At 44.0% G+C, this 23,712-nt stretch overlaps 1 protein-coding gene across 5 annotated transcripts in view; it reads right to left on the bottom strand.

The window, feature by feature from the left end:
* The window catches only part of LOC110503217 (1-phosphatidylinositol 4,5-bisphosphate phosphodiesterase eta-1-like), a 136,528-nt gene that overhangs the window by 54,710 nt on the left and 58,106 nt on the right, over positions 1-23,712 (bottom strand). For all 5 annotated transcript variants that reach the window (XR_005039338.1, XM_036961459.1, XM_036961456.1 and 2 more), the window contains 7 exons: positions 18,450-18,596; positions 12,798-13,041; positions 10,973-11,102; positions 10,332-10,502; positions 5,354-5,447; positions 1,362-1,565; positions 689-809 (listed from right to left, as the gene is read on the bottom strand). Coding sequence is in view for 4 of the 5 variants with exons in the window: in XM_036961459.1 (XP_036817354.1) it covers positions 689-809; positions 1,362-1,565; positions 5,354-5,447; positions 10,332-10,502; positions 10,973-11,102; positions 12,798-13,041; positions 18,450-18,596 (1,111 nt within the window). In the remaining variant the exon portion in view is untranslated. The remainder of the gene's footprint in view (positions 1-688; positions 810-1,361; positions 1,566-5,353; positions 5,448-10,331; positions 10,503-10,972; positions 11,103-12,797; positions 13,042-18,449; positions 18,597-23,712) is intronic.

Here is a 23,712-nt window from a genome sequence, read left to right as displayed (position 1 = left end):
CCTCCAACACTCATTTACCTGGCTGCCTCCAACACTCATTTACCTGGTTGCCTCCAACACTCATTTACATGGCTGCCTCCAACACTCATTTACCTGGCAGACAGACAGACAGACAGACAGACAGACAGACAGACAGACAGACAGACAGAGACAGAGCGAGAGAGACAGAGACTGTGCCTCAGTGCAGATGGTTTAGTAATGGAGGATAATACCAGGTGTCTCAGTGTCTCTAATGACCACACATCCTGCTGCTTTTCATTTAAAAACAATTCAAATCCTTTTCTAAGTTAACTTTTTTTTGAAAGTGCTTTTACATAATGTTTAAATGGAAATTTTCTCTAAATCAACTGTTAGAGAAGAGCTTCTAACTCTAATTGGTTACATATCAGAGAGAAGGGGACAGATGAGCTCTGGGGGAACAACATCTCTTCACAGTGGAGAATCTTCCTGTTTCAACACACACTCTGAAGAGACTGCTGGCTAGAATATACAAACAACAGGTGTTGGATGATACACAGGATAATGTGTGTGTGTGTGTTGTAGAGTAACATCTCCATTAGTTGAGGTGGAGGGAAGGATGAGCGTCTCAGTGACATCTTCAACACACACACACACACACACACACACACACACACACACACACACACACACACACACAGTGAGAGTTGAGGGATAGTGGGCTATTTACCGGTTGTTGATGAAGGCGTATTTGTCGATGGTCTCTATGACAGACTTGAAGGTGATCTTGGAGGTCAGAGTGTAGCCGTGCTGAACCATGGGCTCGCCATCAGGACCATCCCAACAGTCCACTACAGATAAATCAAATCTCATTTTATTGGTCACATACACAGGGTTAGCAGACGTTAACGCGAGTGTAGCGAAAGGCTTGTGCTTCTAGTTCCGACCGTACAGTAATATCTAACAAGTTATCTAACAATCTAACTAACTAAGAATATGTGCATATAAAAGATGGATGAGCGATGGCCGTGCGGCATAGGCAAGATGCAGTAGATGGTATAAAGTACAGTTCAATACATATGAGATGAGTAATGTAGGGTATGAAAACATTATATAAAGTGGCATTGATAGACAGAGACAAGGAGAGAGGGCGAGAGAAAGGGAGAAGGAGAAGGAGACACAAAGAGAGAGAGAATGAGGGATATGAGAGAAGAATAGTGAGTAAGAAGGAGTTTGTGTGTGTGTTCGTGTGTGTGTGTGTGTGTGTGTGTGTGTGTGTGTGTGTGTGTGTGTGTGTGTGTGTGTGTGTGTGTGTGTGTGTGTGTGTGTGTGTGTGTGAATGCATGCATGCTCTGCTTAGTGCTTAGTGCTTAGTGCTTAGTGCTTAGTGTGTGCTGCCTCACCCTCCACACAGCGGCAGCCAGCCTGTAGTACCCAGGCGTACATGTCTGTCTTGGAGTGAGACAGCAGCTGGTCTCCCGTCAGGTAGGTGTTGTGAGACGAGGAGATGTAGTAGCTACTCAGAGGCTGATCCATGTCCTGGTTCACCTCATGGTGTTCAGGGTTAAACACATCACACGTGGGGCTGCGCATGAAACTGGTGAAACCTGGAGACAGACAGACAGACAACCAGACAGACAGACAGACAGACAGACAGACAGACAGACAGACAGACAGACAGAGACAGACAGACAGACAGACAGACAGACAGACAGACAGACAGACAGACAGACAGACAGACAGACAGACAGACAGACAGACAACCAAACAGACAGACAGACAGACACGGTAGAAAAGCTGTACTCAGCGTTATCTTACTTATATCATCATAACAATGATTTCTCTCTGTCACCCATGAAATACTCAGAGACATTGGCCCTCCTTGGCGATAGATGAATCCAATCCAACTGAACTGAATAGAACACAAAGATTTTTAGAGGAACAAGATATTCAACTGACTTACAGCAGCACTGCAATAGTTAAATCTGAGATACTTAAAGGAACTATCATAATATAAGAGACATAAGTTTAATAGCACACCACCCATTACAGAAAAAGAGGAGGAGAAAACTCTGACAGCCAAGGGGCTTTGACGAGCCTTAACGAGCTGAACTTTTAATGATGGAATTTAATACTTTAATGCACACTGACTGAGTCACAGAATTTGCTGCCAGAATTGTGGGTTGTTTTTTATGTTTGTTTTTGTTAGGAAAAGGAGGAGAGCTTTAACTGGGAAAAGCATCCTTTGATCATGAGAGGCGGGAGGAGGAGGTGGGAGGGGAGAGGAGGAGGAGGCAGGAGGAGGTGGGAGGCGTAGATGGGAGGAGGGGGAGGGAGGAGGCGAGAGGAGGAGGAGGAGGGATGAGGAGGTGGGAGGAGGAGGGAGGAGGAGGAGGGAGGAGGAGGAGGGAGGAGTAGGTGGGAGGAGGAGGAGGAGGAGGGAGGAGTAGGTGGGAGGCGAGAGGAGGGAGGAGGCGAGAGGAGGAGGGAGGAGGAGGGAGGAGGAGGTGGGAGGAGGAGGGAGGAGGCGAGAGGAGGAGGAGGTGGGAGGAGGAGGAGGAGGGAGGAGTAGGTGGGAGGAGGAGGAGGGAGGAGGCGAGAGGAGGAGGAGGTAGGAGGAGGGAGGAGGAGGAGGAGGTGGGAGGAGGAGGATTGAGGAGTAGGTGGGAGGAGGAGGAGGGAGGAGGCGAGAGGAGGAGGAGGTAGGAGGAGGGAGGAAGAGGAGGAGAGAGGAGGTGGAGAGGGGATAAGGAAGCGATTCCCAAACCTTCCATAACAAAGCCATCACCTACAGAAAGATTAAGCTGGCGAAGAGTCCCCCAAGCAAGCTGGTCCTGGCTCTGTTCACAAACACAAACAGACCCCACAGAGTCCCAGGACAGCAGTACAATAGACCCAACCAAATCTTGAGAAAACAAAAAGATAATTACTTGACACATTGGAAAGAATTAACCAAAAAACAGAGCAAACTAGAATGCTATTTGGCCCTAAACAGAGATTATACGGTGGCAGAATACCTGTCCACTGTGACTGACCCACATTTAAGGAAAGCTTTGATTATGTACAGACTCAGTGAGCATAGCCTTGCTATTGAGAAAGGCCGCCATAGGCAGACCTGGCTCTCAAGGGAAGACAGGCTATGTGCACACTGCCCACAAAATGAGGTGGAAACTGAGCTGCACTTCCTAACCTCCTGCCAAATGTTTGATGATATTAGAGACACATATTTCCCTCAGATTACACAGACCCACAAAGAATTAGAAAACAAACCCAATTTTGATAAACTCCAATATCTACTGGGTGAAATTCCACAGTGTGCCATCACAGCAGCAAGATTTGTGACCTGTTGCCACGAGAAAAGGGAAACCAGTGAAGAACAAACAACACTGTAAATACAACCCATATTTATGTCTATTTATTTTCTATTTTGTACTTTAACTATTTGCACATCGTTTACAACACTGTATATAGACATAATATGACATTTGTAATGTCTTTATTCTATTTAACTTTTGTGAATGTGATGTTTAATGTACATTTTTTTATTGTTTATTTCACTTTTGTTTATTATCTACTTCACTTGCTTTGGCAATGTTAACATGTGTTTAACATGCCAATAAAGCCCCTTGAATTGAATTGAGAGAAAGAAAATGGGTCTCTATAGAGTGAGAGCAGACTTTGATCTGAGTGAGGCCTGCCTCTGACGCCCATCCCATCAGATGTACTGAGGGACATAAACAAACATGTTTCTGATGGAACACACACACACATGCCCACACACTCCCAGGGGACATCATATTTGACCCCACCTGACAGAAGGATGACGTGATAACAGGAAAATATGTAGAAAAGAAAGACAGGAGACAGACAGCAGGAGAGAAAGACAGGAGAGACAGACAGCAGGAGAGAAAGACAGGAGAGACAGACAGCAGGAGAGAAAGACAGGAGAGACAGACAGCAGGATAGAAAGACAGGAGAGAGACAGACATCGGGATAGAAAGACAGGAGAGAGACAGAGAGCAGGAGAGAAAGACAGGAGAGACAGACAGCAGGATAGAAAGACAGGAGAGAGACAGACAGCAGGATAGAAAGACAGGAGAGACAGAGAGCAGGAGAGAAAGACAGGAGAGACAGACAGCAGGATAGAAAGACAGGAGAGAGACAGACAGCAGGATAGAAAGACAGGAGAGAGACAGACATCAGGATAGAAAGACAGGAGAGACAGACAGCAGGATAGACAGACAGGAGAGAGACAGACAGCAGGATAGAAAGACAGGAGAGACAGACAGCAGGATAGAAAGACAGGAGAGAGACAGACAGACAGCAGGATAGAAAGACAGGAGAGAGACAGACAGCAGGATAGAAAGACAGGAGAGAGACAGACATCAGGATAGAAAGACAGGAGAGACAGACAGCAGGATAGACAGACAGGAGAGAGACAGACAGCAGGATAGAAAGACAGGAGAGACAGACAGCAGGATAGACAGACAGGAGAGAGACAGACAGCAGGATAGAAAGACAGGAGAGACAGACAGCAGGATAGAAAGACAGGAGAGACAGACAGCAGTATAGAAAGACAGGTGAGACAGACAGCAGGATAGAAAGACCGGAGAGACAGACAGCACAAAGGTGTCCCTCTTGTCCAGGTGGGAAAGGGCAGTGTGGAGTAAAATATAGATTGCATCATCTGTGGATCTGTTGGTGCGGAATGCAAATTGGAGTGGGTCTAGGGTTTCTGGAATAATGGTGTTGATGTGAGCCTATCTACCCATCTGGAAGCCTCTTTCTCTCTCCTTGTCCTATACCTCTATCCTATCCTCCTCTCCAACTCCTCCCTCTCCCCTCTTCACTCCTCCAACTCTCACTATCCTCCACCTACTCGCCCCTTCCTCCTCCTCCTCCACCTCTCCCCTTCCTCCTCCACCTCTCCCCTTCCTCCTCCACCTCTCCCCTTCCTCCTCCACCTCTCCCCTTCCTCCTCCACCTCTCCCCTTCCTCCTCCACCTCCCCCCTTCCTCCTCCACCTCTCCCCTTCCGCCTCAACCTCTCCCCTTCCTCCAACACCTCTCCCCTTCCTCCTCCACCTCTCCCCTTCCTCCTCCAACTCTCCCCTTCCTCATCCACCTCTCCCCTTCCTCCTCCACCTCTCCCCTTCCTCCTCCTCACCTTGCTTCTCCTCCCTTTCCTCCTCCATTGTGGTTGAGTTTAACTGAAGCCCCAAAGGCAATTTATCTACCATGAAATTATGGCCACTGAGTCTTCAACCCGTTTACAGCCAGACTTACTGCCAGAGGGAGCGAGGGAGGGAGAGAGAGAGAGAGAGAGAGAGAGAGAGAGAGCGAGAACGAGAGAGAGAGTGAGTGTGTGTATGTGTGTTTGTGACAGAGGGGCTTACCCTCAATTCCCAGAATGCCTTTCTGTTTGTTCTCTTCAGAAAGCTCAAACTTATCAATGACATCCAGACAGTATTCTGTAGTCACATTCATCATCTGAGGAGAGAGACACACACTGTCAGAACACACACCCACACAGACACACACTGTCAAAACACACACCCACACAGACACACACTATCAAAACACACACTGTCACACCCACACAGACACTGAATAAAGAGAGAAGGAGACATCGTGAGGAAGGAAAGATTGAAGAGACACACTATCACAACAAACACAAACACACACACAGCGTTTCACTACACTCACATTGACATCTGCTAACCATGAGTATGTGACCAATAACATTTGATTTGATTTGACACACACACACACACACACACAGACACACACATTTGTTATGAGAGAGACACTATCAGAGAAACCAAGCCACAATCTGCCAATCAAAAAAGACTCCTGAGAGACCCCTGTCAAAATACTCACACAAAAATGCCTCCCCCCCCTCACCCAACCCCTGGCCCCCGAGTATCGGTGTCTAGACTGAGGCAATAAGGTGGACTTCAGGTCCTTTTCTGGACGATCATGACTTTGCTCATAACAAAGCCTGTCTACACTTTATTTGGAAAGACTGCAGGGCTGAGAGCACACTAGTTTACAGAGAGAGAGAGGGAGGGAGAGAGAGAGAGAGAGAGAGAGATGGAGAGAGAGAGATAGAGAGAGAGAGAGAGAGAGAGAGAGAGAGAGAGAGAGAGAGAGAGAGAGATGGAGAGAGATGGAGAGGGAGAGGGGGGAGAGAGAGGTATGAGGTATAGAGAGACAACCCAAGTGACAGTAAAACAATGACAGGAAGTGACAGTAAACCAATGACAGGAAGTAACAGTAAAATAATGACAGGAAGTGACAGTAAACAATGATAGGAAGTGAAAGTAAAACAATGACAGGACGTGACAGTAAACAGTGACAGGAAGTGACAGTGAAACAATGATAGGATGTGACAGTAAAACAGTGACAGTAAAACAATGATAGGAAGTGACAGTAAAACAATGATAGGATGTGACAGTAAAACAATGACAGGAAGTGACAGTAAAACAATGACAGGAAGTGACAGTAAAACAATGATAGGATGTGACAGTAAAACAGTGACAGTAAAACAATGATAGGAAGTCACAGTAAAACAATGATAGGATGTGACAGTAAAACAATGACAGGAAGTGACAGTAAAACAATGACAGGAAGTCACAGTAAAACAATGATAGGAAGTGACAGTAAAACAATGACAGGACGTGACAGTAAACAGTGACAGGAAGTGACAGTGGAACAATGATAGGATGTGACAGTAAAACAGTGACAGTAAAAAAATGATAGGAAGTGACAGTAAAACAATGATAGGATGTGACAGTAAAACAATGACAGGAAGTGACAGTAAAACAATGACAGGAAGTGACAGTAAAACAATGACAGGAAGTGACAGTAAACAATGATAGTAAGTGACAGTAAAACAATGACAGGACGTGACAGTAAACAGTGACAGGAAGTGACAGTGAAACAATGATAGGATGTGACAGTAAAACAGTGACAGTAAAACAATGATAGGAAGTGACAGTAAAACAATGATAGGATGTGACAGTAAAACAATGACAGGAAGTGACAGTAAAACAATGACAGGAAGTGACAGTAAAACAATGACAGGAAGTGACAGTAAAACAATGATAGGATGTGACAGTAAAACAATGACAGTAAAACAATGATAGGAAGTCACAGTAAAACAATGATAGGATGTGACAGTAAAACAATGACAGGAAGTGACAGTAAAACAATGATAGGAAGTCACAGTAAAACAATGATAGGATGTGACAGTAAAACAATGACAGGAAGTGACAGTAAAACAATGACAGGAAGTGACAGTAAAACAATGACAGGAAGTGACAGTAAAACAATGATAGGATGTGACAGTAAAACAATGACAGGAAGTGACAGTAAAACAATGATAGGAAGTGACAGTGAAAGGAAGTGACAGTGTATGGGGTGAAAGTAGAAGTAATTTCTTCCTGATATTGGCCTAATCATATAATTGAATATTCATTCAATAGGATCTCTGTGGGTCTCGTCGTAAAGATGTGGAATTTAACTTAAAATGTATGACCTTTTATTGTGGCTTAAACACAACCAATCGTGATGTGCTCATCTGATTATCATACGATAATTTCATAGATCTCCTTTACTAGGCTACCGAGCACGTTCATCAACTTGTAACATATCTCCAGCCCCCAAACAGAGGTGAATAGAAAGAGAGATTTTTTTATTTATTTAACCTTTTCTAGGCAAGTCAGTTAAGAACGAATTCTTATGTTCAATGACGGCCTAGGAACAGTGGGGTTAACTGCCTGTTCAGGGGCAGAATGACAGATTTGTACCTTGTCAGCTCAGGGGTTTGAACTTGCAACCTTCCGGTTACTAGTCCAACACTCTAACCACTAGGCTACCCTGCCTCCCCAATATCTGTTACACAAAACACCAAAAAAGTGTAATAACATTTGGCGAATGGCATTAGGCCACAATTTCTGCATCCACTGCTGTCCGCACACATCTCAGTGTCGGCTACTCATCAATGCCTTGGCAAAATGTTAGGGTTCACGTCAAACCACATTACATTTTGGAGCACAGACTATACCACCCATTTTCAAGTCCATTCGGCTCATTTTGTCTCTTACGTGGTAATGATAAAGTTATATAATAACCTACAGTTTTCTTGACATTTTGTTTTTATTATTGTGATAGAGTCATGTTTTACGGTTGTCTGTCTGTGAACCCTGACCTTCACCACTGACTATACTATAGGTCACTAAAACTACATTATCTAGTGTTGTCTGTCTGTGAACCCTGACCTTCACCACTGACTATACTATAGGTCACTAAAACTACATTATCTAGTGTTGTCTGTCTGTGAACCCTGACCTTCACCACTGACTATACTATAGGTCACTAAAACTACATTATCTAGTGTTGTCTGTCTGTGAACCCTGACCTTCACCACTGACTATACTATAGGTCACTAAAACTACATTATCTAGTGTTGTCTGTCTGTGAACCCTGACCTTCACCACTGACTATACTATAGGTCACTAAAACTACATTATCTAGTGTTGTCTGTCTGTGAACCCTGACCTTCACCACTGACTATACTATAGGTGACTAAACTACATTATCTAGTGTTGTCTGTCTGTGAACCCTGACCTTCACCACTGACTATACTATAGGTGACTAAACTACATTATCTAGTGTTGTCTGTCTGTGAACCCTGACCTTCACCACTGACTATACTATAGGTCACTAAAACTACATTATCTAGTGTTGTCTGTCTGTGAACCCTGACCTTCACCACTGACTATACTATAGGTCACTAAAACTACATTATCTAGTGTTGTCTGTCTGTGAACCCTGACCTTCACCACTGACTATACTATAGGTCACTAAAACTACATTATCTAGCGTTGTCTGTCTGTGAACCCTGACCTTCACCACTGACTATACTATAGGTCACTAAAACTACATTATCTAGCGTTGTCTGTCTGTGAACCCTGACCTTCACCACTGACTATACTATAGGTCACTAAAACTACATTATCTAGTGTTGTCTGTCTGTGAACCCTGACCTTCACCACTGACTATACTATAGGTCACTAAAACTACATTATCTAGTGTTGTCTGTCTGTGAACCCTGACCTTCACCACTGACTATACTATAGGTCACTAAAACTACATTATCTAGTGTTGTCTGTCTGTGAACCCTGACCTTCACCACTGACTATACTATAGGTCACTAAAACTACATTATCTAGTGTTGTCTGTCTGTGAACCCTGACCTTCACCACTGACTATACTATAGGTCACTAAAACTACATTATCTAGTGTTGTCTGTCTGTGAACCCTGACCTTCACCACTGACTATACTATAGGTCACTAAAACTACATTATCTAGTGTTGTCTGTCTGTGAACCCTGACCTTCACCACTGACTATACTATAGGTGACTAAACTACATTATCTAGTGTTGTCTGTCTGTGAACCCTGACCTTCACCACTGACTATACTATAGGTGACTAAACTACATTATCTAGTGTTGTCTGTCTGTGAACCCTGACCTTCACCACTGACTATACTATAGGTCACTAAAACTACATTATCTAGTGTTGTCTGTCTGTGAACCCTGACCTTCACCACTGACTATACTATAGGTCACTAAAACTACATTATCTAGTGTTGTCTGTCTGTGAACCCTGACCTTCACCACTGACTATACTATAGGTCACTAAAACTACATTATCTAGTGTTGTCTGTCTGTGAACCCTGACCTTCACCACTGACTATACTATAGGTCACTAAAACTACATTATCTAGTGTTGTCTGTCTGTGAACCCTGACCTTCACCACTGACTATACTATAGGTGACTAAACTACATTATCTAGTGTTGTCTGTCTGTGAACCCTGACCTTCACCACTGACTATACTATAGGTGACTAAACTACATTATCTAGTGTTGTCTGTCTGTGAACCCTGACCTTCACCACTGACTATACTATAGGTCACTAAAACTACATTATCTAGTGTTGTCTGTCTGTGAACCCTGACCTTCACCACTGACTATACTATAGGTCACTAAAACTACATTATCTAGTGTTGTCTGTCTGTGAACCCTGACCTTCACCACTGACTATACTATAGGTGACTAAACTACATTATCTAGTGTTGTCTGTCTGTGAACCCTGACCTTCACCACTGACTATACTATAGGTGACTAAAACTACATTATCTAGTGTTGTCTGTCTGTGAACCCTGACCTTCACCACTGACTATACTATAGGTCACTACAACTACATTATCTAGTGTTGTCTGTCTGTGAACCCTGACCTTCACCACTGACTATACTATAGGTGACTAAACTACATTATCTAGTGTTGTCTGTCTGTGAACCCTGACCTTCTGTTCGTTGCGCAGGAAGTTGGCCAGCTCGTCGGCCGTCAGGTGGTCCTTCCTGTCACTGTATCCCATGAGCAGCAGATACAGGTCCCGCCGCAGTGACATCATCTTATAGAACACGCTGAACTCCTCAAACGTCAACGTGCCCTGTTGGTCGTCTGAGTCCGCTTCCTGTGGGAAAGGGGAAATGACATCACCATTAGTAAGAGGCTGCAGTGGTCAGGTGATAAAATTCCAATTCGACCCCTCTCTTCCAGATTCTTTAAACTCATTTTGTCTGTAAACCTCTGCTATATTCACACTCAGCCATGGTGCCTCTACATCGTCCCAAACAACTACAAGGAGATTGTCATGTGAGGACAGAAAACTCAACTGTGTTCTGACATTGTCCTTTTTCCGGTTCATACAACAATTCACTCCTGGCGGTGCCCTAAAAATAGTGGACTATAAACCAACTGCACTATCTGACCGTCATGCTCAGAACTCGCCTGTCATTTGAAACACATGTCCCAAATGGCACCCTATTCCCTATATCGTGCACTACTTTAGACCAGAGCCCTATGGCACCCTATTCCCTTTATATAGTGCACTACATCCCTCTTTTGTCTTCTCAGGTACAGTATTTGGTCCCTGTGACTGACCTGGAACATGTGTTTGACCTTCCTGCGGGGCAGGTTGACGTTCATCTTGTGCAGTAACTGGTAGATCTCCTCCATGTTCAACAGACCATCCCCGTTCTTATCAGCCTCCTCAAACGTCTGCTTCATCCACCTACACACACAAGTTAAGGACACAGCCATGGGATGGTGTGTGTGTGTGTGGTGTGTGTGAGAGAGAGAGAGAGAGAGAGAGAGAGAGAGAGAGAGAGAGAGAGAGAGAGAGAGAGAGAGAGAGAGAGAGAGAGAGAGAGAGAGAGAGAGAGAGAGAGAGAGAGAGAGTGTGTGTGTGTGTGTGTGTGTGTGTGGAGGGTACAGTAGTCAGCAAGATGTCTAGCTAGTTTAGAAACATCAGGATCATCACCAGAGTTTGGCTAGCCAATGTATCTAAACCCAGAACACAGAGTTTCTAAACCCAGAGGTGCAACATCACCAGAGTTTGGCTAGCCAATGCACTGCAGCACAGAGTATCTAAACCCAGAGGTGCAACATCACCAGAGTTTGGCTAGCCAATGCACTGCAGCACAGAGTATCTAAACCCAGAGGTGCAACATCACCAGAGTTTGGCTAGCCAATGCACTGCAGCACAGAGTATCTAAACCCAGAGGTGCAACATCACCAGAGTTTGGCTAGCCAATGCACTGCAGCACAGAGTATCTAAACCCAGAGGTGCAACATCACCAGAGTTTGGCTAGCCAATGCACTGCAGCACAGAGTATCTAAACCCAGAGGTGCAACATCACCAGAGTTTGGCTAGCCAATGCACTGCAGCACAGAGTATCTAAACCCAGAGGTGCAACATCACCAGAGTTTGGCTAGCCAATGCACTGCAGCACAGAGTATCTAAACCCAGAGGTGCAACATCACCAGAGTTTGGCTAGCCAATGCACTGCAGCACAGAGTTTCTAAACCCAGAGGTGCAACATCAAAAAGACTTCCGGGAATGCTTGCGAAGCAGAACAGGCTGGGGTTTGGGGTTTGACAAGCCAATGAGAGAAGTCAGATTCTTCCTTCGTTGTTAATTTGCTCAAAATCTAAAAGGAACAATCTAGATTTCAGTAGTTACATATTATTACTGCAACGTCATGAAAGTGACAAATTTTAAGGAAAAAACAACTTTATATCGAAGGAGTGCCTTGGATTTGAAAGGTCTGCACATGCTCAGTTCGACGCGAGAATGACCGTTAGACCTGATGACGTGTTTCTGCACGTGAGCTTAGCTAGCCAACGCCGCCATGACATCGCCTTCAAGTGTGATCAGCGATTTCTATTGGATGAGCCTGTTTAAGCCTTCCTTCATACTGGAGTCTAAAGTCTAAACTTGTGTTACAGTTAATTTTAGAAACACTTTATAATGTGTATTCAAGCTGAGAGGCTTTTCAACAACAAAAACAACACTTTGTTTTGTCAGTTGTCAAATCCAGTCAGAACAGAACAGCGCTCAAAGGCAAACACAAACGCACACTGCATGCAGCAGGCAGAGGGAGACATGAAAAGAGGGAGAGTACTTTCAAAGCAGAGGAGAGGCAGACGAGAGGAGAGAAGAAGAAGAAGAGCATAACAGTGGGTTATCCAGTTAACTGATTGAACAATACTGGTTAGGGGTTACGGATACACACACCCCCACTGTTATGCTCTTCTTACGAGGTACAAGGAGGACATAGGTTTGTGTGTGTGTGTGTGTGTGTGTGTGTGTGTGTGTGTGTGTGTGTGTGTGTGTGTGTGTGTGTGTGTTATGTGTGTGTGTGTGTGTGTGTGTGTGTGTGTGCGTGTGTGTGTGTGTGTGTGTGTGTTAGTCTTGAAAGGATATTGGTCATGTGTCCGTTGTCGTTTGGCCAGTGAGTCCTCGTCACTGATGCCAGCCATCAGGTATCGTAGTCCTGTCACCCAGGTACGAGCCTCTTCAGGGTTAGAGGTCACCAGGTCTAGGGACTCCATGTGGTTGCCATGGTAAACGGTGAAACAGCAGGCCGGGTCAAAACTGCCCTCCGCATGGCGGTGGAAGATGTCTGACTGACGGCCCTCCGTCACCTTGTACAGCGAATCAATGGTGACTGAAAGGGAAAGAGGGCGGGACAGGAAGAGAGAGAGGACCAATCAGGGTTGGGAGTCTGCATCTGTTTATATTAGTTACTGTGCTGTTACTAAGCAGTAATGCATTAACGGCAGTGTTACGTTACTACACCTAATAGGAAATGCACATGCGCACTGGGGTGCCGGGAACTGTAGAGCACGAGGGGTTTTGACTAAACGAAAACTAACTGTACTCCCGTCTCCTGCCTGGTCATTTCTCCACAACACAAATATTACAGTGGCGTACAGCACTGACAAGCTTGGGAATTCATTAAGTAGCTCTCATTTGTGATCAAAATGGATGAAACCAAACAAAAGTCTGCTAAGAGACAACAAGTTAAGCTTCTGATATCTCCTAGGGCAATGATAGTTTCTCTCTCTTAAATATTGAATGAAGGCCACAACGAGGAGAAGTCAGAGATAAACATATAACCAGACAGACACTGCAGCAAATAAACTGGCATACCCTGAAATCACAGCATCACTACTGTAGTCAACAACATGGCTGAAATCACAGCATCACTACTGTAGTCAACAACATGGCTGAAATCACAGCATCACTACTGTAGTCAACAACATGGCTGAAATCACAGCATCACTACTGTAGTCAACAACATGGCTGAAATCACAGCATCACTACTGTAGTCAACAACATGGCTGAAATCACAGCGTCACTACTGTAGTCAACAACATGGCTGAAATCACAGCATCACTACTGTAGTCAACAACATGCCTGAAATCACAGCATCACTACTGTAGTCAACAACATGGCTGAAATCACAGCATCACTACTGTAGTCAACAACATGGCTGAAATCACAGCATCACTACTGTAGTCAACAACATGGCTGAAATCACAGCATCACTACTGTAGTCAACAACAAGGCATTGTAATGATTTCTAATCCCCTGTAGGGACTAGGTGAGAGAGAGAGAGAGAGAGAGAGAGAGAGAGAGAGAGAGAGAGAGAGAGAGCAGTTTGGGTGACTAACTCAAACTTCAGGAAGGCTTTAACTATGTGCAGACTCAGTGAGCATAGCCTTGCTATTGAGAAAGGCCGCCGTAGCCAGACCTGGCTCTCAAGATCTTTCTCAGATTATTACCAATCCTACAAGGTATGACTCCAAACACCCAAAAAAGGCTCTCTCCTTGATGTTATCCTCACAAATAATCCTGATAGGTACTAGTCTGGTATTTTCTGTAATGACCTTAGTGATCACTGTTCTACAGCCCGTGTTCATAATGGTTGCTCAGTGAAAAGACCTGTCTTGATTTGTCATAGACGCTTACTAAAAAACTTTAATGAGCAAGCCTTCCTTCATGACCTGGCCTCTGTAAATTGGTATAGAATCAGCTTGATCCACTCTGTCGAAGAAGCTTGGACTTCTTTTTTGATATCTCCTCCCACAAAAACATCTGGGTCAGATGGTTTAGAGCCTTTCTTCTGTAAGGTTGCTGCCCCTATAATCGCCAAGCCTATCTCTGACCTTTTTAACCTGTCTCTCCTCCCTGGGGAGGTTCCCATTGGCAGGCAGCCACAGTTCATATTTTATTTAAAGGGGGAGATCAAGCTGATCCTAACTGTTATAGGCCTATTTCTATTTTGCTCTGTTTAACAAAAGTGTTGGAAAAACGTGTCAATAATCAACTGACTGGCTTTCTTGATGTCTATAGTATTCTCTCGGGTTTGCAATATGGTTTCCGCTCAGGTTATGGATGTGTCACTGCAACCTTAAAGGTCCTCAATGATGCCACCATTGTCATTAATGCTAAGCAATATTGTGCTGCTATTTTTATTGACTTGGCCAAAGCTTTTGATACGGTAGACCATTCCATTCTGGTGGGCCGACTAAGGAGTATTGGTGTCTCTGAGGGGTCTTTGGCCTGGTTTGCTAACAACCTCTCTCAAAGAGTGCAGTGTATAAAGTCAGAACATCTGCTGTCTCAGCCACTGCCTGTCACCAAGGGAGTACCCCAAGGCTCGATCCTAGGCCCCACACTCTTCTCAATTTACATCAACAACATTGCTCATGCAGTAGGAATCTCTCTCATCCATTTATATGCAGAAGATACAGTCTTATACTCAACTGGCCCCTACCCGGATTTTGTGTTAAACGCTCTACAACAAATCTTTCTTAGTGTACAACAAGCTTTCTCTGGCCTTAACCTTGTTCTGAACACCTCCAAAACAAAGGTCATGTGGTTTGGTAAGAATGCCCCTCTTCCCACAGGTGTGATTACTACCTCTGAGGATTTAGAGCTTGAGGTATTCACTTGGGAGTATGACTAGAGGGTGCACTGTCCTTCTCTCAGCACATATCAAAGCTGCAGGGTAAAGTTATACACTGCTCAAAAAAATAAAGGGAACACTAAAATAACACATCCTAGATCTGAATGAATGAAATATTCTTATTAAATACTTTTTTCTTTACATAGTTGAATGTGCTGACAACAAAATCACACAAAAATGATCAATGGAAATCAAATTGATCAACCCATGGAGGTCTGGATTTGGAGTCACAATAAAAATGTAAGTGGAAAACCACACTACAGGCTGATCCAACTTTGATGTAATTTCCTTAAAACAAGTCAAAATGAGGCTCCGTAGTGTGTGTGGCCTCCACGTGCCTGTATGACCTCCCTACAACGCCTGGGCATGCTCCTGATGAGGTGGCGGATGGTCTCCTGAGGGATCTCCTCCCAGACCTGGACCAAAGCATCCGCCAACTCCTGGACAGTCTGTGGTGCAACGTGGCGTTGGTAGATGGAGCGAGACATGATGTCCCAGATGTGCTCAATTGGATTCAGGTCTGGGGAACGGGCGGGCCAGTCCACAGCATCAATGCCTTCCTCTTGCAGGAACTGCTGACACTCCAGCCACATGAGGTCTAGCATTGTCTTGCATTAGGAGGAACCCAGGGCCAACCGCACCAGCATATGGTCTCACAAGGGGTCTGAGGATCTCATCTTGGTACCTAATGGCAGTCAGGCTACCTCTGGCGAGCACATGGTGGGCTGTGCGGCCCCCCAAAGAAATGCCACCCCACACCATGACTGACCCACCGCCAAACCGGTCATGCTGGAGGACGTTGCAGGCAGCAGAACGTTCTCCACGGCGTCTCCAGACTCTGTCACGTCTGTCACATGTGCTCAGTGTGAACCTGCTTTCATCTGTGAAGAGCACAGGGCGCCAGTGGCGAATTTGCCAATCTTGGTGTTCTCTGGCAAATGCCAAACATCCTGCACGGTGTTGAGCTGTAAGCACAACCCCCACCTGTGGACGTCGGGCCCTCATACCACCCTCATAGAGTCTGCTTCTGACCGTTTGAGCAGACACATGCACATTTGTCGCCTGCTGGAGGTCATTTTGCAGGGCTCTGGCAGTGCTCCTCCTGCTCCTCCTTGCACAAAGGCGGAGGTAGCGGTCCTGCTGCTGGGTTGTTGCCCTCCTACGGCCTCCTCCACGTCTCCTGATGTACTGGCCTGTCTCCTGGTAGCGCCTCCATGCTCTGGACACTACGCTGACAGACACAGCAAACCATCTTGCCACAGCTCGCATTGATGTTCCATCCTGGATGAGCTGCACTACCTGAGCCACTTGTGTGGGTTGTAGACTCCGTCTAATGCTACCACTAGAGTGAAAGCACCGCCAGCATTCAAAAGTGACCAAAACATCAGCCAGGAAGCATAGGAACTGAGAAGTGGTCTGTGGTCACCACCTGCAGAACCACTCCTTTATTGGGGGTGTCTTGCTAATTGCCTATAATTTCCACCTGTTGTCTATTCCATTTGCACAACAGCATGTGAAATGTATTATCAATAAGTGTTGCTTCCTAAGTGGACAGTTTGATTTCATAGAAGTGTGATTGACTTGGAGTTACATTGTGTTGTTTAAGTGTTCCCTTTATTTTTTTGGGCAGTGTATATAGACTTTGTTTCCTCTATCGTAATCGTTCCTCTTTCACCCCAGCTGCCAAACTAACCCTGGTTCAGATGACCATCCTACCCATGCTAGATTATGGAGATGTAATTTATACATAGGCAGGTAAGGGTGCCCTCGACTGGCTAGATGTTCTTTACCATTTGGCCATCAGATTTGACACCAATGCTCCTTATAGGACACATCACTATACTCCTCTGTAAACTGGTGATCTCTGTACATCTCTGTACACCCATTGCAAGACCCACTGGTTGTTGCTTATTTATATAAAAAAAACTCTTAGGCCTCACTCCCCCCTATCTGAGATATCTACTGCAGCCCGCATCCTCCACATACAACACCCATTCTGCCATTCCACATTCTGTTAAAGTCCCCAAAGCACACACAACCCTCAGTCGCTCATCTCTTACTGACAGTTGTGGCTACTTGCGTGATGTATTGTTGTCTCTACCTTCTTGCCCTTTGTGCTGTTGTCTGTGCCCAACAATGTTTGTACCCTGTTTTGTGCTGCTACCATGTTGTGCTGCAACCATGTTGTGTTGCTACCATGTCGTTGTCATGTTTTGTTGCTGCCATGTTGCTACTGTGTTTTCATGTGTTGCTGCCTTGCTATGTTGTCGTCTCTCTTGCTGTGTTGTGTGTTTTGTCCTATATTTAAAAATATATATATTTTATCCCCATCCCCCATCCCCGCAGGAGGCCTTTTGCCTTTTGGTAAATAAGAATTTGTTCTTAACTGACTTGCCCCATTAAATGTTAAATAAAATAAACAAAGAAAAGATAAGACAGGCTATGTCACGGCCGTAGAAAGAAGTGGACCAAAGTGCAGCGTGGTGAGCGTACATTTTCCTTTTTATTTTAGTAAATGTCTCCAACAAAAGAAAAACAATAGTATAGTGCCACGAATAAAGATAACTACCCACCCTGAAAGGAGGGGAAAAAGGGCTACCTAAGTATGATTCCCAATCAGATACAATGATAGACAGCTGTCTCTGATTGAGAACCATACCTGGGCCAAAACATAGAAATAAAGAAACATAGAAAACAAAACATAGAATGCCCACCCCACATCACACCCTGACCTAACCAAATAGAGACATAAAACGTCTCTGTAAGGTCAGGGCGTTTCACTCTCGTTTATTATCTATTTCACTTGCTTTGACAATGTAAACATATGTTTCACATGACAAAAATACCTTAATTGTTATTGAACTTGAATTGAGAGAGAGAGAGAGAGAGAGCGAGAGAGAGAGAGATGCTGTCAAATACATTATTTGACATTCCTACAAGGTTAAAAGATTGGATAAAGTTACATAAAGCATTGTTTGTATTGCTTCGATGTTGCCAAAAGGAAGCGACTCTGTTAAGGGTAGAACTAGGGGTGTTAAGGGTAGAACTAGGGGTTAAGGTGAGAAATTGCATGGGTGATGAGATAAAGTGTGTGTACTCACTCTTGGCCCTCTCGCTCTTGCGTGAGGGTCTCCATCGGATGCATGAGCGATGTTCGTCCAGGTAGAACAGTCTCACCAGCCCCTTGGAACCAGCCTTCAACTTCACCATCTGGGTCCCCGACTGCATCACACACATACATCGCTCCACTACAGAGAGACAGGGAGACACAGAGGTCAATACTGTACTATCACAACAACAAAAAACACGAAAGAGCCATTAATAATGCTAGAAAATACTGATTAACAAGCTGATTTGGGCCAGAAACAGGATGGGAACAGAGATAGGAGTGACAAGACACAATCAGGTCAGAGACATAGAGAGAGAGAAAAGAGAGAGAAAAAGAGAGAGAGAGAAATAAAAAGAGAGTGAAAGAGAGAAAGAGAGAGAAAGGGAGAGAGAGAGAGAGAGACAGAGAGAGAGAGAGAGAGAGAAATAAAAAGAGAGCGAAAGAGAGAGAGAGAGAGAGAGACAGAGAGACAGAGAGAGAGAGGGGGGGGGGGGGGGGGGTAGTACCTAAAAGGAAGTGATTCCCAAACCTTCCATAACAAAGCCATCACCTACAGAGAGATGAACATGGAGAATAGTCCCCTAATTAAGCTGGCCCTGGGGCTCTGTTCCCAAACACAAACAGACCCCACAGAGCCCCAGGACAGCAACACAATTAGACCCAACCAAATCATGAGAAAACAAAAAGATAATTACTTGACACATTGTAAAGAATTAACAAAAAAACAGAGCAAACTAGAATGCCATGTGGCCCTAAACAGAGAGTAAACATTGGCAGAATACCTGACCACTGTGACTGACTCAATGATAAGGAAATCTTTGACTATGTACAGACTTAGTGAGCATAGCCTTGCTATTGAGAAAGGCCGCCGTAGGCAGACATGGCTCTCAAGTGCTCTCATGTGCTCACTGCCCACAAAATGAGGTGGAAACTGAGCTGTACTTCCTAACCTCCTGCCAAATGTATGACCATATTAGAGACACATATTTCCCTCAGATTACACAGATCCACAAAGAATTTGAAAACAAATCAAATTTTAATAAACTCCCATATCTATTGGGTGAAATTCCACAGTGTGCCATCACATCAGCAAGATTTGTGACCTGTTGCCACGAGAAAAGGGCAACCAGTGAAGAACAAACACCATTGTAAATACAACCCATATTTATGTTTACTTATTTTCCCTTTTGTACTTTAACTATTTGCACATCGTCACAACATTGTATATAGACATAATATGACATTTGACATGTCTCTATTCCTTTGGAACTTCTGTGAGTGTCATGTTTACTGTTCATTTGTTATTGTTATATTTCACTTACTTTGACAATGTTAACATATGTTTCCCATGCCCATCAAGCAATCTGAATTGAAATAGAGATGCAACATCATCTGATGCAACATCACTGTCTTCTTCAGTAATGCACACAAATTGTTGATGAGCAGTTTCAGCCCACACACACACAAACACAAACAGAGTTACACTCAGTCTTAACTCAGCGTGATCTGATATGATTAGAGGGCATAAGATTCAGCTCCATGTCAACTAGGAGTATCTACAACTAAGGACCATGTCAACTAGGAGTATCTACACTAAGGACCATGTCAACTAGGAGTATCTACACTAAGGACCATGTCAACTAGGAGTATCTAAACTAAGAACCATGTCAACTAGGAGTATCTAAACTAAGAACCATGTCAACTAGGAGTATCTACACTAAGAATCATGTCAACTAGGAGTATCTAAACTAAGAATCATGTCAACTAGGAGTATCTACACTAAGAACCATGTCAACTAGGAGTATCTACACTAAGAACCATGTCAACTAGGAGTATATAAACTAAGAATCATGTCAACTAGGAGTATCTAACCTAAGAATCATGTCAACTAGGAGTATCTACACTAAGAACCATGTCAACTAGGAGTATCTAAACTAAGAATCATGTCAACTAGGAGTATCTACACTAAGAATCATGTCAACTAGGAGTATCTACACTAAGAACCTTGTCAACTAGGAGTATCTAAACTAAGAATCATGTCAACTAGGAGTATCTAAACTAAGAACCTTGTCAACTAGGAGTATCTACACTAAGAACCATGTCAACTAGGAGTATCTACACTAAGAACCATGTCAACTAGGAGTATCTACACTAAGAATCATGTCAACTAGGAGTATCTACACTAAGAATCATGTCAACTAGGAGTATCTACACTAAGAATCATGTCAACTAGGAGTATCTAAACTAAGAACCATGTCAACTAGGAGTATCTAAACTAAGAACCATGTCAACTAGGAGTATCTAAACTAAGAACCTTGTCAACTAGGAGTATCTAAACTAAGAACAATGTCAACTAGGAGTATCTAAACTAAGAACCATGTCAACTAGGAGTATCTACAACTAAGAATCATGTCAACTAGGAGTATATAAACTAAGAATCATGTCAACTAGGAGTATCTAAACTAAGAACCTTGTCAACTAGGAGTATCTAAACTAAGAACAATGTCAACTAGGAGTATCTAAACTAAGAACCATGTCAACTAGGAGTATCTACAACTAAGAATCATGTCAACTAGGAGTATATAAACTAAGAATCATGTCAACTAGGAGTATCTAAACTAAGAACCTTGTCAACTAGGAGTATCTAAACTAAGAACAATGTCAACTAGGAGTATCTAAACTAAGAACCATGTCAACTAGGAGTATCTACACTAAGAATCATGTCAACTAGGAGTATCTAAACTAAGAACCATGTCAACTAGGAGTATCTACACTAAGAATCATGTCAACTAGGAGTATCTAAACTAAGAACCTTGTCAACTAGGAGTATCTACACTAAGAACCATGTCAACTAGGAGTATCTAAACTAAGAACCATGTCAACTAGGAGTATCTAAACTAAGAACCATGTCAACTAGGAGTATCTAAACTAAGAACCATGTCAACTAGGAGTATCTACACTAAGAACCATGTCAACTAGGAGTATCTACACTAAGAACCATGTCAACTAGGAGTATCTAAACTAAGAACCATGTCAACTAGGAGTATCTACACTAAGAACCATGTCAACTAGGAGTATCTAAACTAAGAACCTTGTCAACTAGGAGTATCTACACTAAGAACCATGTCAACTAGGAGTATCTAAACTAAGAACCTTGTCAACTAGGAGTATCTAAACTAAGAACCATGTCAACTAGGAAGAACCATGTCATTTGAACATCTTGGCCATGTTCTGTTATAATCTCCACCCGGCACAGCCAGAAGAGGACTGGCCACCCCACATAGCCTGGTTCCTCTCTAGGTTTCTTCCTAGGTTTTGGCCTTTCTAGGGAGTTTTTCCTAGCCACCGTGCTTCTACACTTGCATTGCTTGCTGTTTGGGGATTTAGGCTGGAATTCTGTACAGCACTTTGAGATATCAGCTAATGTACGAAGGGCTATATAAATGAAATTTGATTTGATTTGAGGAGTATCTAAACTAAGAACCATGTCAACTAGGAGTATCTAAACTAAGAACCATGTCAACTAGGAGTATCTAAACTAAGAACCATGTCAACTAGGAGTATCTACACTAAGAACCATGTCAACTAGGAGTATCTAAACTAAGAACCTTGTCAACTAGGAGTATCTACACTAAGAACCATGTCAACTAGGAGTATCTACACTAAGAACCATGTCAACTAGGAGTATCTACACTAAGAACCATGTCAACTAGGAGTATCTAAACTAAGAACCTTGTCAACTAGGAGTATCTACACTAAGAACCATGTCAACTAGGAGTATCTACACTAAGAACCATGTCAACTAGGAGTATCTAAACTAAGAACCTTGTCAACTAGGAGTATCTACACTAAGAACCATGTCAACTAGGAGTATCTAAACTAAGAACCATGTCAACTAGGAGTATCTAAACTAAGAACAATGTCAACTAGGAGTATCTAACCTAAGGACCATGTCAACTAGGAGTATCTAACCTAAGAACCATGTCAACTAGGAGTATCTAACCTAAGGACCTATGTCGTGCTCTGAGAGGATTCTTATACACAAGGTAAAAAACGCTCAGATAGAGAAACACACACACACACACACACACACACACACACACACACAAACACAGTCTTGTACAGCTTGTCACACCCTCATCTGGTTCACCTGTCCTTGTGATTGTCTCCACCACCTCCAGGTGTCGCTTATTATCCCTGGTGTATATATCCCTGTGTTTCCTGTCTCTCTGTGCCAGTTTGTCTTGTCAACCAGCGTTTTCCTTGCTCCTATCTTTCCCAGTCTCTCTTTGTTTCTAGTCCTCCTAGTTTCGCCCCCTGCCTGTCCTGACCCTGAACCCGCCTGCCTGACCACTCCGCCTGTTCTGACTACCAGCCTGCCTATCCCCATGTACTGTTTTGGACTTGGATCTTGTTTCTGCCCCCTCGAGACTGCCTATCGTCTGGTACTGTTTGGACTCTGACCTGGTTTATGAACTCTCGCCTGTCCTCGACCAACCTTCTGCTCGCTTTGCTATAATAAATATCTGAGCTCAACCATCTGCCTCCTGTGTCTGCATTTGGGTCTCGCCTTGTGCCCTTATACAGCTAACCTTGTGGTGACACACAATTCAGTCCCATTCAAAATCCTATTTTCCCTTATCCCTAACCCTAACCCTAACCCTAGCTCCTAACCCTAAACCTAACCCTAGCTCCTCACCCTAACCCTAGCTCCTCACCCTAACCCTAGCTCCTAACCCTAACCCTAGCTCCTAACCATAACCCTAGCTCCTAACCCTAACCCTAGTTCCTAACCCTAGCTCCTAACCCTAACCCTAGCTCCTAACCCTAACCCTAGCTCCTAACCCTAACCCTAGCTCCTAACACTAACCCTAGCTCCTAACACTAACCCTAGCTCCTAACCCTAACCCTAGCTCCTAACCCTAACCCTAGCTCCTAACCCTAACCCTAGCTCCTAACCCTAACCCTAGCTCCTAACCCTAGCTCCTAACCCTAGCCCTAGCTCCTAACCCTAACCCTAGCGCCTAACCCTAACCCTAGCTCCTAACCCTAGCTCCTAACCCTAACCACAGCTCTTAACCCTAGCTCCTAACCCTAACCCTAGCTCCTAACCCTAACCCTAACCCTAGCTCCTAACCCTAACCCTAGCTCCTAACCCTAACCCTAGCTCCTAACCCTAACCCTAGCTCCTAACCCTAGCTCCTAACCCTAAACCCTCGCTCCTAATCCTAACCCTAACCCTAGCTCCTAACCCT

This window comes from Oncorhynchus mykiss, chromosome 24 (genome assembly GCF_013265735.2).
Source record: "Oncorhynchus mykiss isolate Arlee chromosome 24, USDA_OmykA_1.1, whole genome shotgun sequence".
Classification (NCBI taxonomy): domain Eukaryota; kingdom Metazoa; phylum Chordata; class Actinopteri; order Salmoniformes; family Salmonidae; genus Oncorhynchus; species Oncorhynchus mykiss.
The sequence above is the reverse complement of the archived record's forward strand: the minus strand, read 5'-3'. Positions and strand labels throughout refer to the sequence as shown.